The 14,349-nt window shown below is 36.1% G+C and overlaps 1 protein-coding gene across 1 annotated transcript in view; it reads right to left on the bottom strand.

Moving 5' to 3' along the window:
- LOC141345409 (fibrillin-1-like) overlaps positions 1-14,349 on the bottom strand; it is an 89,462-nt gene that overhangs the window by 30,579 nt on the left and 44,534 nt on the right. Inside the window, exons 29-34 of the mRNA XM_073850260.1 lie at positions 13,749-13,874; positions 3,987-4,109; positions 3,774-3,896; positions 2,144-2,269; positions 1,928-2,050; positions 133-255 (exon numbers count right to left, since the gene is read on the bottom strand). Of these exons, the coding sequence (XP_073706361.1) occupies positions 133-255; positions 1,928-2,050; positions 2,144-2,269; positions 3,774-3,896; positions 3,987-4,109; positions 13,749-13,874 (744 nt within the window). The remainder of the gene's footprint in view (positions 1-132; positions 256-1,927; positions 2,051-2,143; positions 2,270-3,773; positions 3,897-3,986; positions 4,110-13,748; positions 13,875-14,349) is intronic.

Below are 14,349 nucleotides of genomic sequence, written 5' to 3' on the forward strand. Positions count from 1 at the left end.
ACAGACAGACAGACAGACAGACAGACAGACAGACAGACAGACAGACAGACAGACAGACAGACAGACAGAGGACATGATGAGTGCTGCGGCGCACGTTATCAGCTGGAGCTGTACAGGGTTAACATGTCTCACCCACGCAGCCCACTCCAGTGGGGTTGAGCTCGAAGCCGGGCGGACAGTTGCAGATGTAGCTGCCTGGAGTGTTGAGACACAGGCCACTGATGCAGGTGGTGGGGTTAGCGCACTCGTTCACATCTGACACACAACACAGAGAGAGAGAAGAGCGGGATCAGAGGAGCGGTCACACCTGTCATGAGTCTTGTGTGTGAACCAGTGTTCAAATTGAGGGTGGGCTGGGGGTCTTGACAAACTTTTTTATCTAGTTTCACAATAACGTACCTTTTCATTTTTTTAAAGGTGCCATAGAATGCATTGATTCAGTATTTTAAATTGTTCTCTGATATCTACATAGAAGCTATAAGGCATAGGAAAGGGCAAAAATTCTCCAGAAACGGTCCATTTACAACCCTAGGATTTGTCCCTAGAATGAAATGCTCTGTTATTGCCTTATTTGGAAGGTCCGTGAATATTAATGAGGAGCTCTGCTCTGATTGGCTGTTTGACAGAGCTGCTCATCTCAATAGCTCGCACATGGAGGAAAATAAATATTTAATTACGGAGCTCTAGCTGCTTTTAATATGCAACATTTTCCTCTTATTATTGTGGTCGCATGTGCTCTGTGTAATGTTATACTGCAGCGACACAAGTACTTACCACACAAGTTTATATGCTTGTTAGTGATGCTCAGGATCTGTAAATCATTGGCCATCATCAGCAGTCATCTCTCTGTTTATGTGGGAAGTGAAATCTTATGTACTGCAATGTATCAGGCTAGCGCTAGCATTAAGCTAACCATGTCCATTCAGTGGCTCGCCTTATTGTACTGATGTACTGGCGTTACTGATGATTGGGCGATGCAAATGTTGGGGGCGTAACTATTAACGATCGGGGCTATTGCGTAACAGTCGGTGTTATGTTGGAACTGACCTATTTTTCGGTGGTCTTTTGCAAACACCAGATTTATATAAGGAGGAGGAAATGATGGTGTTTGAGACTCACAGTATGTCATGTCCATGTACTGAACTGTTATTATTCAACTATGCCAAGGTAAATACAGTTTTCCATTCTATGGCACCTTTAAATAATTTCAAATATCAGTATTTAACATTTTAAAAATATAATTTCAAAACATTATGTATGCATTTGTCACTGCAAGTTAAATACATTCATGTCTTGCATTAAACAGAGTGTAAATGCATCTAAATGGCACTTTATATGCAGCCTCTGTTTCATCTGCATTGCAAAGATGACTTTTGTTGATAATGATATTATTTTTTTGGCCCCAAATGTCTTATTACTGTAATTTACTTTAATTAAATGTAAGAATTTGACACACTTCTAGAAAAAAAAAATGCTTTATAAATATAAAAATGCCCATTAAGGGTAAAAATCATTTTAAACTTGTTGGAAAAGATTCGTTTTATTGCCACTGCTGTGAACTGACCACACAAAATATGAATAATATCAAAAACTTTAGGAGTCAGCTGACCACGGCAGTCCTGCAACACTTGATTATCATTATCAACAAAATCCCAGAAAATATTGAGATATCATTTTTTGTCAATATCACATACCCCTAAGATAGATATCGAATTCTGTACTCAGTCACTGTTTGGTACACACCTAATTCACTGATCACGGTAAAATAAGCTTTTATTTTAGAATTAGGCTTTCTCCACAATAACAAGGATAAGACAAAAAAATATGAATTATATTTATGTAAGGTTTTTTAATTTTTTTTTTTTAAAGGGGACCCCCCCCAATAGGTTTGACACAATTCGGACACTGGCGTGAACTGATCCCATACCTGTGCAGTTTCCTCCGCTGCGGTCCAGCTCGTATCCGGGGTCACACAGGCACCGGAAGAGACCCGGGATGTTGCGGCAGCGGCCGTTCACACAGATGTCTGCAAACGTGCACTCGTCTATGTCTGTGGAGACAAACACACAACAGCTGTAACGCATTACGGGTCTTAATCTGGAGGAACTGGACTCACAGGAACACAAACACAGGAGTGTCTCACCTTCACAGGCTTTCCCGTCTGGGGTGGGGATGAAGCCCATGTCACACTCACAGCGGTATCCACCCGCGACGTTCAGACAGTGTCCGTTCTCACACAGGTTCACGTTCTCCGCACACTCATCCGTGTCTACAGAACAAACACATGTGCATTAACAGCAACATCACATCTTGTGTGTAAATGAACGCGTGTGCACTGGAAAAAAAAGGCTTATCTTACTTAGTATTTTTATCTTGTTTCTAGTCAAAATATATAAAAGTTTTTAAAGGATTAGTTCACTTCCAGAACAAAAATGAACAGGTAATGTACTCACCCCCTTGTCATCCAAGATGTTCATGTCTTTCTTTCTTTAGTCGTAAAGAAATTGTTTTTGGAGGAAAACATTTCAGGAATAATCTCCATATAGTGGACTTCTATGGTGCCCTGAGTTTGAACTTCCAAAATGCAATTTTGGTCTTATCTAGCAAAACGATCTGCCATTTTTTGTTTTTTAATCCTCAAATGCTCGTCTTGTCTAGCTCTGCGATGCGCATGAGTACTCTGTGTAATCCGGGTTAATACAGTTAAGGTATGCACATGGTGAGCATTTTTTTTTTTTTTTTTTAGAAAATGATCGATCGTTTCGCTAGATAAGACTCTTCTTCTTTGGCTAGGATTGTTTAGAGTCCTTTGAAGCTGCATTTAAACTGCATTTTGGAAGTTTAAACACGCGGGCACCATAGAAGTCCACTATATGGAGATTATTCCTGAAACGTTTTTGTCAAAAAACATAATTTCTTTACAACTGAAGAAAGAAAGACATAAACATCTTGGATGACAATGGGGTGAGTCATTATCTGTCAATTTTTGTTCTGGAAGTGAACTACTCCTTTAAAGTAAGATGCATTTACTAGCTAAGCAAAACAATGTAAGATATTTACTTTTGATTTAAAGGTTGTATCAGCGATTTCTAGCCTGAAACATAAAGTGTCAATTTCAGCTGACCTTTCTTCACGATCCGCTCGCTGCCTGCCCCATAAATTGTCTGTGAAAAAACCGCGTCTCTCTGGTCAGCCTAGGGTCCGAGATATGCCAAAAAAAACAATCGGCACTACCAACCTTTCCACAGATAAACAAACAGTGTTCCAACCAATCAGCGTCAGGGGTTTGGTGTTGTGGACTTTCCTACTGGTGCAGGGATGTGAGGGAGGCGGAGCGAAAGTCCACAACACCAAACCCCTGACGCTGATTGGTTGGAACACTGTTTGTTTATCTGTGGAAAGGTTGGTAGTGCCGATTGTTTTTTTTGGCATATCTCGGACCCTAGGCTGACCAGAGAGACGCGGTTTTTTCACAGACAATTTATGGGGCAGGCAGCGAGCGGATCGTAATGAAAGGTCAGCTGAATTTGACGCTTTATGTTTCAGGCTAGAAATCGCTGATACAACCTTTAAGCAAAATGCATTTAATTTTTTTTTTTTTTTTCCCCTGGAAACAAGACTAAATATCCAGTCATTTTGATTATCTAGTAAATGCATCTTCTTTTAAGAATTTTTAGATATTTTGACTAGAAACAAGAGAAAAATACTAAGTAAGATAAGCCTTTTTTACAGTGTGTGTGTGTGTGTGTGTGTGTGTGTGTGTGAATTAGTACCAATGCAGTAGAATCCGTCTCCAGAGAATCCTTCTTTGCACAGGCAGCGGTAGGAGCCCATGGTGTTCATGCAGTCTGCGCTGGGGCTGCACAGGTGCGTCCCGTTAGAACACTCGTCCAGATCTGCAACAGGAAACAGAAAACAGCTCTGCTGCACACCGGATCACCATCAAAACAAACACATCAGATCAGATCATGAGCAAGAGATCGTACCTGTGCATTTGACCCCGTTCCCGATCCAGCCCGGAGCACAGCTGCATTTGAAGCTGCCGGCGGTGTTCGTGCAGGTCGCGTGTCGGTCGCAGTTATGAGCGCCGATCTCACACTCGTTAATGTCTAAATCACACAAACACACACATGAAGTTTGCAATTATATTTTTCAAACATGCATTTTGTATTTGACTAATTTTGGCATGATTTGTTCACTATGATTTTCTGATTGGTGGACTTATCTGCAGGATCGTGGGTAATGTAGTTTTTACCACTAATTTAACTGTTAAACATAATTATTTTAAAACAAAGTTGCGAAAGAATGGCAAAAAGGAGCGCAGGTGGAAGAAAACAAAACTAGAGGTATTTCGTACTGCATGGCATGAATGTACCCTATCCTACAGAAAAGCATCTGATTACTTTCTCTTTTAGAAGAAAACAAACATTTACTTTATTCAATGCCTGACCAGCCAAGACCAAAACTGGCCAAAACCCCTCTAAAACCAGCCTGCTGACCAGATAAAACCAGTCAACCAGCCTAGGCTGGTTTTTGCTTGTCTTTTCAGCAGGGCATGTAGCCGTCAGCTACAGTATTGCATCAGATAGTGTGCTATAGATCTCCCGAGGAACAATTCCCCTCGTTCTCTACTATTGGAGAGGAAGACTTGTATAAACTTGTTAAATCATCTAAACCAACAACATGTGTGTTAGACCCGATTCCATCTAAGCTACTAAAAGAGGTGCTTCCAGAAGTCATAGACCCTCTTTTAAATATTATTAATTCGTCACTGTCATTAGGATATGTCCTCAAAATCTTCAAACTGGCTGTTATTAAGCCACTTATTAGTTAATTACAGACCGATCACGAATCTCTCTTTTCTGTCAAAGATACTAGAAAAGGTAGTGTCCTCACAATTATGTTCCTTCTTAGAGAACAATTGTATCTATGAGGACGCCTATGGAAAATTAAGGAAAACAGTCCAACACCGTGGTATAATGAGCACACTCGCGCCTAAAGAGAGCAACCCAGAAAATGGAGCGCAGCTGAAGGAAAACAAAACTAGAGGTTTTTCGCACAGCCTGGCGTGAACGTACCCTATCATATAGAAAAGCATTAAAAACTGTTCTGATTAAAAACAGATCTGATTACTTTTTGTCTCTTTTAGAAAAAAACAAACATAACCCTAAGTATTTATTCAGTACCGTGGCTGAATTAACAAAAAATAAAGCATCAGCAGGTGTTGACATTTCCCAACAGCACAGCAGTAATGACTTTATATACTACTTTACTTCCGAGATCGATACTATTAGAGATCAAATTGTAACCATGTAGCCGTCAGCTACAGTATCGCATCAGATAGAGCGCTATAGATCTTCTGAGGAACAATTCCCCTCGTTCTCTACTATAGGAGAGGAAGAATTTTATAAACTTGTTAAATCATCAGAAGTCATAGACCCTCTTTTAAATATTATTAATTCGTCACTGTCATTTGGATATGTCCTCAAAATCTTCAAACTGGCTGTTATTAAGCCACTTATTAAAAAGACACAACAAATTAATTAACTACAGACCAATCTCAAATCTCTCTTTTCTGTCAAAGATACTAGAAAAGGTAGTATCCTCATAATTATTAATTATATTATTAATTGTTCCTTCTTGATTTAGACCGTATCATAGTACTGAGACCGCTCTTATTAGAGTTACTAATGATCATCCGATCGTGGTTGCATCTCTCTTTTAGTGCTACTGCATTTTAGCGCTGCGTTTGACACTATTGACCTCAACATTCTTTTGAATAGACTTGAATATTTTTTTGGCATTAGTGGTAGTGTATTGGCGTGGATCAAATCGTACTTATTTTACCGTCATCAATTCGTAGCAGTGAATGAACCTAGTATAAAATCAATCACAAGTGCAGTATGGAGTACCTCAAGGCTCAGTACTAGGGCCATTACTTTTCTCACTTTACATGTTACCCTTAGGAGATATCATCAGGAAACAGTGTTAACTTTCATTGTTATATGGATGAAACTCAGCTCTATATGTGACCCTGGACCACAAAACCAGTCTTAAGTCGCTGGGGTATATTTGTAGCAATAGCCAAAAATACATGGTATGGGTCAAAATTATTGATTTTTCTTTTATGCCAAAAATCATTAGGAAATTAAGTAAAGATCATGTTACATTTAGTTTTTTTGTAAAATTCCTACTGTAAACTTATCAAAATGTAATTTTTGATTAGTAATATGCATTGTTAAGAACCTAATTTGGACAACTTTAAAAGTGATTTTCTCAGTATTTTGATTTTTTTGCACCCTCAGATTCCTGATTTCCAAATAGATGTATCTCGACCAAATATTGTCCTATCTTAACAAACCATACATCAATAGAAAGCTTATTTATTGAGTATTCATATGATGTATACATCTCAGTTTTGTAAAATTTAACCTTATGACTGGTTTTGTGGTCCAGAGTCACATATTTCTTTGTGGCCTGGAGAAACATACCAATTTGAAAAACCGAATGCATAGTCGATATAAAAAAACTGAATGACGAGTAACTTCGTACTGCTAAATCCTGAAAAAACAGAGGAGTTAATTATCTGACCTAAAACCTCAGATGGTCACTCCCAAGGTTTTTTCTCCATTTCTGTCACCGGTGGAGTTTTGGTTCCTTGCCGCTGCTTAGTCGGGGACACTTCACTCCCAGCGATATCGTTGACTTGATTGCACAGATACTATTTGAACTGAACTAAGCTGGATGATGAAAACTGAGTAGTCACTGTTGTCCTTTTGCATTATTGACACTATTTTTCTATTAAATACTGTACAGCTGCTTTGACAGCTGTATTGTTCAAAGGGCTATATAAATAAAGGTGACTTGACTTTACTTCAATAAAATTCAATTTGGCAATGGAGAACGAAGTTTTAACTTTGCACTCTATTGCGACACACATCTGGTCACATGACACTTCGTGTTCCCGCCGCATACTGAACTCCAGTTGTCGTCCGGTGACCCGTAAACGTGAAGTTTGACCGTGTGAGTGGAGCCGTCCCGGAGCGTGACATCATTTCCTGTAGCAGGGTCTGAAATAATTGCGGCGGCTTAATCCCAGGATCCCGCGAGCGGTCAGTGTCCGTCTAACGAGATTGTTTAACGAGCGCGTCGCTGAACGTGTCTGATGAAGTTCAGCTGTGAGACCTTCACATCCTGTTCCTCCACGGAGTCTCGTTAGACCGCAGCTCTCGCTCTGTCCTCAAATAACCGGAGCGGAGCGACCTCTCCGTCTGCCCGTCCTGATAGCACGCTGCGCTTTTATTAGAGCAAATCTAATCGGCAAAATATGCGCAGCACACGTCCAGCTGACACCGAATCAAAGTGATAAAACCAGAGAGAGGAAATAATGGAGCGCTTCAGTGTTTACTCCAAAATAAACCACTTAACTGGCCTGATGGGAACTGAGCTCAGATAAACAAGCTCATCAATAAAGACTCATAATCACGCCAGTCAAATTGCACTGAATTAAAGCACAAACACATGAAGTGCTGAAAGAGAATAAAACTGCATGATGAATGTTTCTCTAGAACTGGAGGAATCGAGACGGTCAGGGGAAATTATATAAAATAACTCACCCAACATGTCAAACTGAACAAATGCTCAGCACATGACACATTTACTGAAAACATGATAAAACGCTTACTAAAAATTCATTTATAAACATGTAAAATTAAAATACTGGATCACAAAACCAGTCTTAAGTAGCATGGGTATGTTTGTAGCAATAGCCAACAATACATTTCTTTTATGCCAAAAATCATTAGGATATTAAGTAAAGATCATGTTCCATGAAGATATTTTGTACATTTCCTACTGTAAATATATCCAAACTTAATTTTTGATTAGTAATATGCATTGCTAAAAACTTCTTTTGGACAACTTTAAAGGTGATTTTCTCAATATTTAGATTTTTGTGCACCCTCAGATTGCAAATTTTCAAATAGTTTGGCCAAAGCTTATTTATTCAGCTCTCTTTTTTTGTTTTATGACTGGTTTTGTGGTTCAAGGACACATATTAGGTAACACTTTATTATATTATTAACTATTAACTGTTAACTAGTTGTTAATTAGCATGTCTATTTCAAAATATTGGCTGTTTATTAGTACTTATAAAGCATATATTAATGTCGCATTCTCCATGAGCATATTTAAAACCCTTAATGAAGCAAAAGTTATACTGTACTTAATAGTTAAAGTACAATAAATTATTTTTTTTTTAAATATCAAAATAGCATGCTTACTAAATATTTATTCATGAAAATTACAATTTTAATTTAAAAGAATGATCAAAAAAAAAAAAAAAAAAGTAAAACTTTTACAAAATCAGTTTAAAATGTATTTTTTTTAATTGTGAAAATGTCTAATTAAAATGAGTGATTTAAAAAAAAACATAAAAAGCATTTTAGTTACTTGAGATGAAATAAGCCTTAACTCAAATACATTTTTAACCTTCATTTACTTTATATGATATTCTAGAACAGCTAAAACTAAAACAAATGTATAAAAACTATATAGATTTCAACTATACATTAAAAAAAATGATGCAAACACAACAAAATGACTAAAAATATGACTAAAATAAATAGGAAACCAAAAAAGATAAATATTTAAAAACTATAAGAGTATCCCAATTAAACTAAAAACTGACCAGAGAAGCATGAACATGCAAATATGTTGTCAAATTATTAATATTAATTTACAACCCCAATTTCAGAAAAGTTGGGGTGTTTTGTGAAATGCCATTTCACCTGCTTACTGTGAACCGTTTCAAATTCTATAACCTTTTCACTTTTATTTAGCCTCTGTTCCAATTTTTTTTTGGAGTGTGTTGGAGCTATGAAAATCAAAATGTGTTTATATTTACAAAATAAAATTAAAAGTTGGACACTGAAAACACTGGACATTTTTTCTTTGTACTTTAGTCAATTAAATAAAGGTTAAAGAGTTTCATTTGAAACTGGGGTTGTAAAATCTTAATCTAAAAGATATTTCAGGTCAAAGGGATTCCTTTGACAAAAACGAAACTTAAATGCACTTCTGTTCTATTTCTATTTATGTTTCAGATTTCACTTGGATCATCACTCAGAGATTCACCAGAGACATTAAATGTCCTTCACTGATCCTGAAACCCTGGGAAACACTGTGTGTGTGTACGCTGACCCCTGACCTCAAGCACTGACCCCACCCTTGACACCGATGACGTCACTCTTATGTACACGTGCTGACGGCCAATTAAAACACACGTGAAGAGGATCGCAGATGACCTTCACACACTCATCCATCACTGCTGCAGCTCTCCCACAATCCAGCACAACTCAAATAAATGATCTTCAGTTCATTAGCATCACACGTCAGTCCCATCACGCCTGGAAAACATCACGTTAAATGAAGCTCACGTCTGAATCGCGGCAGGACGTTTATAAATGACACACATTAAAATCATCACCAGTAAAAATACACAGAGAAACAAACGGCTGCAGATGTGGGCGAAATGCTCGCAGGATGAAAACGTGAAAGGTATTAAAACGAAAAGCCAACGAGCGGCGAATCCGAACGGGACAGAAACCCACGCAGAGATGAGCTCGGAGACGGGCCAGAGGATTCGGTCACACAAACACCCATCTGCTTCCACTGCCTGAGCGGCTCCAATGGGCCGTTTCTTCAGCCATTGATCAGCGCTCAGGAATCTGGGCCGAATTTCTCCCAGCTCAACCTCACGTGCAAATATCCCGAGCTGGAGCACAGAGAACATGAGGCGCCTCAGGATTCCTGCGCGCTGACTCAGATCAGACCGGGAAAACATGCTCTGAAAACACGGAAAATATGAGCGAGAGACTGAGAGAGACTGACAGAGAGCTCAAACTGACACTACCTAACAACCGCCCAGAACACCCTAGCAACCGCATAGAAACATACTTACAACTCTCAGTACCTTATGAACCATATATGTGACCCTGGACCACAAAACCAGTCTTAAGTCTGGGGTATATTTGTAGCAATAGCCAAAAATACATTGCATGGGTCAAAATTATTGATTTTTCTTTTATGCCAAAAATTATTAAGAAATTAAGTAAAGATCATGTTCCATGAAGATTTTTTGTAAAATTCCTACTGTAAACATATCAAAATGTAATTTTTGATTTGTAATATGCATTGTTAAGAACCTAATTTGGACAACTTTAAAGGGGATTTTCTCAGTCTTTTTGATTTTTTTTGCATCCTCAGATTTCTGATTTCAAATAGATGTATCTCAGCCAAATATTGTCCTATCCTAACAAACCATACATCAATAGAAAGCTTATTTATTGAGCTTTCATATGATATATAGATCTCAGTTTTGTCAAATTTAACCTTATGACTGGTTTTGTGGTCCAGGGTCACATATAGCAACACCCTAGCAACCGTCAACAACACAACAAACAAACAAATCACAGTTGCTGCGTCCCAATTCGCATACTATCCGTCCTAAATAGTATTCGAAAATAGAATTAGTATGTCCCAAATCGTAGTACGTTTAAAAAAGTATTCCAAAGTTTCCCGGATGGTGTACTACTTAACTTCAGAATTCGAAGTGCGGATCAGTGAACACTCTAACGGCTAATATCGCCCACAACACATTGCGCGGTGAACGAGGATTCGATTAGAACTACAAACACGCTTAAAAAGTGTTAAAAAACTACAAACACGGCGGATATGCGCGACCAACGGACAGGTAGAGAAAGGGGTTTGAGTGATAAATAATCAGCGTGTAACCTGATAAAAAATGTTTATTTAATGTTATCCGCATTATATTTCATGTGGAGCAACATTATGAACTTTTATAATGATAGGTTTGGTCATTAACGTTTAAACGCATAAATATGCAAACACAAGTTCTCGGCATGAAAGACTCGTGAACGAACGTGCCTCTTAATTTCTCTCTAATACGGAAAGGAAATCAAATTAAATGAAATGTAGGTAATGTTAACTGTGATGATTGACAGGGCAGTTTAAACAGTGACAGGATTCAGGTAACTTAGCAACAGAGCGTCAAAAAGAGTACACACTTTTAGGGCATAGTATAAGTAGGCGAATTGGGACGCAGCAAGTGTCTTTGAGTCCGAAATTTTTGCATGTTGAAAAATAAATACAACCTTATGTTGTGTCAATCACATTTACACACTGCCTACAAAAATTGTGTCTGTCATAAAAAATCCTAATCAGGTTCGATCTTCTGTGTTTTCACAACTGTAGTAAGCATTTTGGTAACACTTTACAATAAGGTTGTCAGGATTCATAGACTGTTTTAGTCTGTTTTTCTGTTTCCTAGTGTTGCATATAGCCCCTTTAACATTAGTTAATGTATTAACTAACATGAACAAACCATAAACAATAGATTTATTGCACTATTTATTAATCTTGGTTAATGGTAGTTAATACAAATAGAGTAATTCATTGTTTGTTCATGTTAGTTCACAGTGCATTAACTAATGTTAACAAACACAACTTGCTATTTTAATAATGCATTAGTAAATGCTAAAATTAACATTAACTAAGATTAATAAACGCTGTAGAAGTGTTGTTAATTCTTAGTTCATGTTGACTAATGTCGTTAACTAATGTTAACTAATGAACCTTATTGTAAAGTGTTCAGCATTTTGATAGGAAAGGATGACGAATACGAAAAAAAAAAAAAAACTAAAAAGCACATACGATGACCTTAAGAATCAAAGACTTTCAGATTCAGATCAGAGTTATTTTTAAAAAGAGATTACTTAAAAAAAGAACTTAAATTGAAGTAAAATAAAAATATAAAAAGTTAAAATTTTTATTTCAGTTAGTTGCCAAGTCAACACAGTGCAAAAGCGATTTTCTAGATCAGTAAAAAATATTGTCTTGTTTTCAGAAAAAAAACAAGTCAGAATTAAGTGTATTTTTGCTTGAAACAAGCAAAATAATCTGCCAATGGGGTAAGAAAAATAATCTTTTTTTTTTTTTGTTTATAATAAGTTTTTTTTTTTTTTTGCTTACCCCATTGGCAGAATATTTTGCTTGTTTTAAGCAAAAACTTGCTTAATTTTAACTTCTTTTTTCTGAAAACAAGAAAATAATTTTTACTTGTCTAGAAAATCCTTCTTGATTTAAGAATTTTTAGATATTTGGGCTGGAAACAAGACAAAAAAATCTAAGTAAGAAAAGCATTTTTTTGCAGTGCATTTCTCATTTTCGTTAACTGAAATAAAACATAAAACCTACACAGATATATTTAGTGTTGGGGAAGTTACTTTTAAAAGTAATGCATTACAATATTGAGTTACTCCCTAAAAAAGTAACTAATTACGTTATTTAGTTACTTTTTATGGAAAGTAATGCGTTGTGTTACTTTTTAAATCTGGGCAGTGTTCATGTCGGTAAAGTAGACCGCTTAAGAACAAAGTTCAGCACTCTTCAGCAATAAAAAAGAAAAACAAATGTTAGATTATCTTGAGTAACTTTTGCTTATTAGTATTTATTAGCATTGGATCATTAAAGGTCAGCAGAAAAGACATTGGTTAATAAAATGGGATTAAATACATAAAGGATATTTGTATTATTGAACATATTTAATTATTGCAGGTTTGCGTTGAATTTCAACGTTTTTGTTCATTTTGAGGAACACTGGATCTGTTTTTTAGTGAGTGAGATGAATTAATGCATGTTCACATTTATTCTAGAACTAAAGTAACATCTTACTCACAATTTCTCTCAACATGGGGATTTGAATCAATAACTGGGGAAAAGTAACTGCTGTTACTTATTTGGAAAAGTAAGACATTTTCTTGTAAATGAAAAAGTAATGCATTACAAAAAGAATAAAAGTAAAACTTTTACTACAAAATCAAAGTTTAAAATGTAATTTTTTTTATTAAATAATAAAAATGTCTAATTAAAGTGAGTGATTTTAAAATAAGCCATAAAAAGCATTTTAGTTACTTGAGATAAAATAAATCTCAACTCAAATATATTGTAAATCAGCTATAACTAAAACCAACACATAAAAACTATAAAAATTTCAACTAAACATTGAAACATAATTTCTTGGTCAAAATGTTGTTGTTTTTTTATGAAACTTGCCCACATTTAAGTGTCGCATGAATGCATGCATGAAATTAGAATAAAATAAAATGTTCAAAAGCAGAAGTTCAGTTCTTTGTTTTGACACATTGCATGTGCAGATATTCATACAATGAAATATTCTGGGGGTCATGAAAGCTCTGTGAAAATGATGAAAAATGCTGGTGGTGTCTGGCAACTTAAAAAAAACACTGGCAAAGAAAGCTGAACACTAAAAAAATAAATAATAAAAAAGGAAATAAAATTACAACTATTAAAATTACAGAGATTCACTTTCAAAGTGAAAACAGGAAATATAAAACGAAATCTAATTCAGAACATGAACAAAAACTATAATAGTTTATGAATGACAGATGCGCACTAGAATGAAGCACAAGGGCAAATTTGTAACCAAAAATGAGCTAAACCTGACAAAGTCTGCAAAAACCTTTCTTTGAGGACGTCCTCATTTGGAAAACTAGTATAACATTTTTTTTGAAAATTGCTGTTAGAGGTATGGGTTAGATTTAGGTTAGAAAATGTGTAAAAATCTGTATATAAAAACAATAGAAGTCTATTTTATGTCTCCATTTTGATAGTGAAGTAAACGTGTGAGTGTGTGAAGGGCGTCTCACCTGTACAGCCGGTCGTTCCTTTCCTGACGGAGAAGCCGAGGTCACAGTGACAGATGAACGAGCCCTTTGTGTTTTCACACTTCCCGCTCAGACAGATGTTTGGATTGAGCTCACACTCGTTCACATCTGACAAACACACACACAGATTGATTTAGAGAATGAATGTTTTGTATGAATGTATAAGTGAGTATGCACTTGTTTGTCTTGTTTTCAGCCAAAATATCTAAATATTCTTAAATCAAAAAGGGTTTTCTAGACGACTAAAAATTGTTTTCTTGTTTTCAGAAAAAGCAAGTTAAAATTAAGTGAGTTTTTGTTTAAAACCAGCAAAATATTCTGCCAGTGGGGCAAGAGAAACAAACTTTTTTTCTGTTTGAAATAAGATTTTTTTTCTTACTCCATTGGCAGATTATTTTGCTTGTTCTAAGCAAAAACTTGCCTAATTTTGACTTGTTTTTTCTGAAAACAAGAAAATGATTTTTAGATATTTTAGCTGGAAACAAGACAAAAAAATCTAAGAAAATCATTTCGCAGTGTGCAAGTAAAGAAACACAATATTTCAACATTTTTAGTAAGCATTTGATTGAGATGATTTAATTGT

This window comes from Garra rufa, chromosome 11 (assembly GCF_049309525.1).
Source record: "Garra rufa chromosome 11, GarRuf1.0, whole genome shotgun sequence".
NCBI classification, from domain to species: domain Eukaryota; kingdom Metazoa; phylum Chordata; class Actinopteri; order Cypriniformes; family Cyprinidae; genus Garra; species Garra rufa.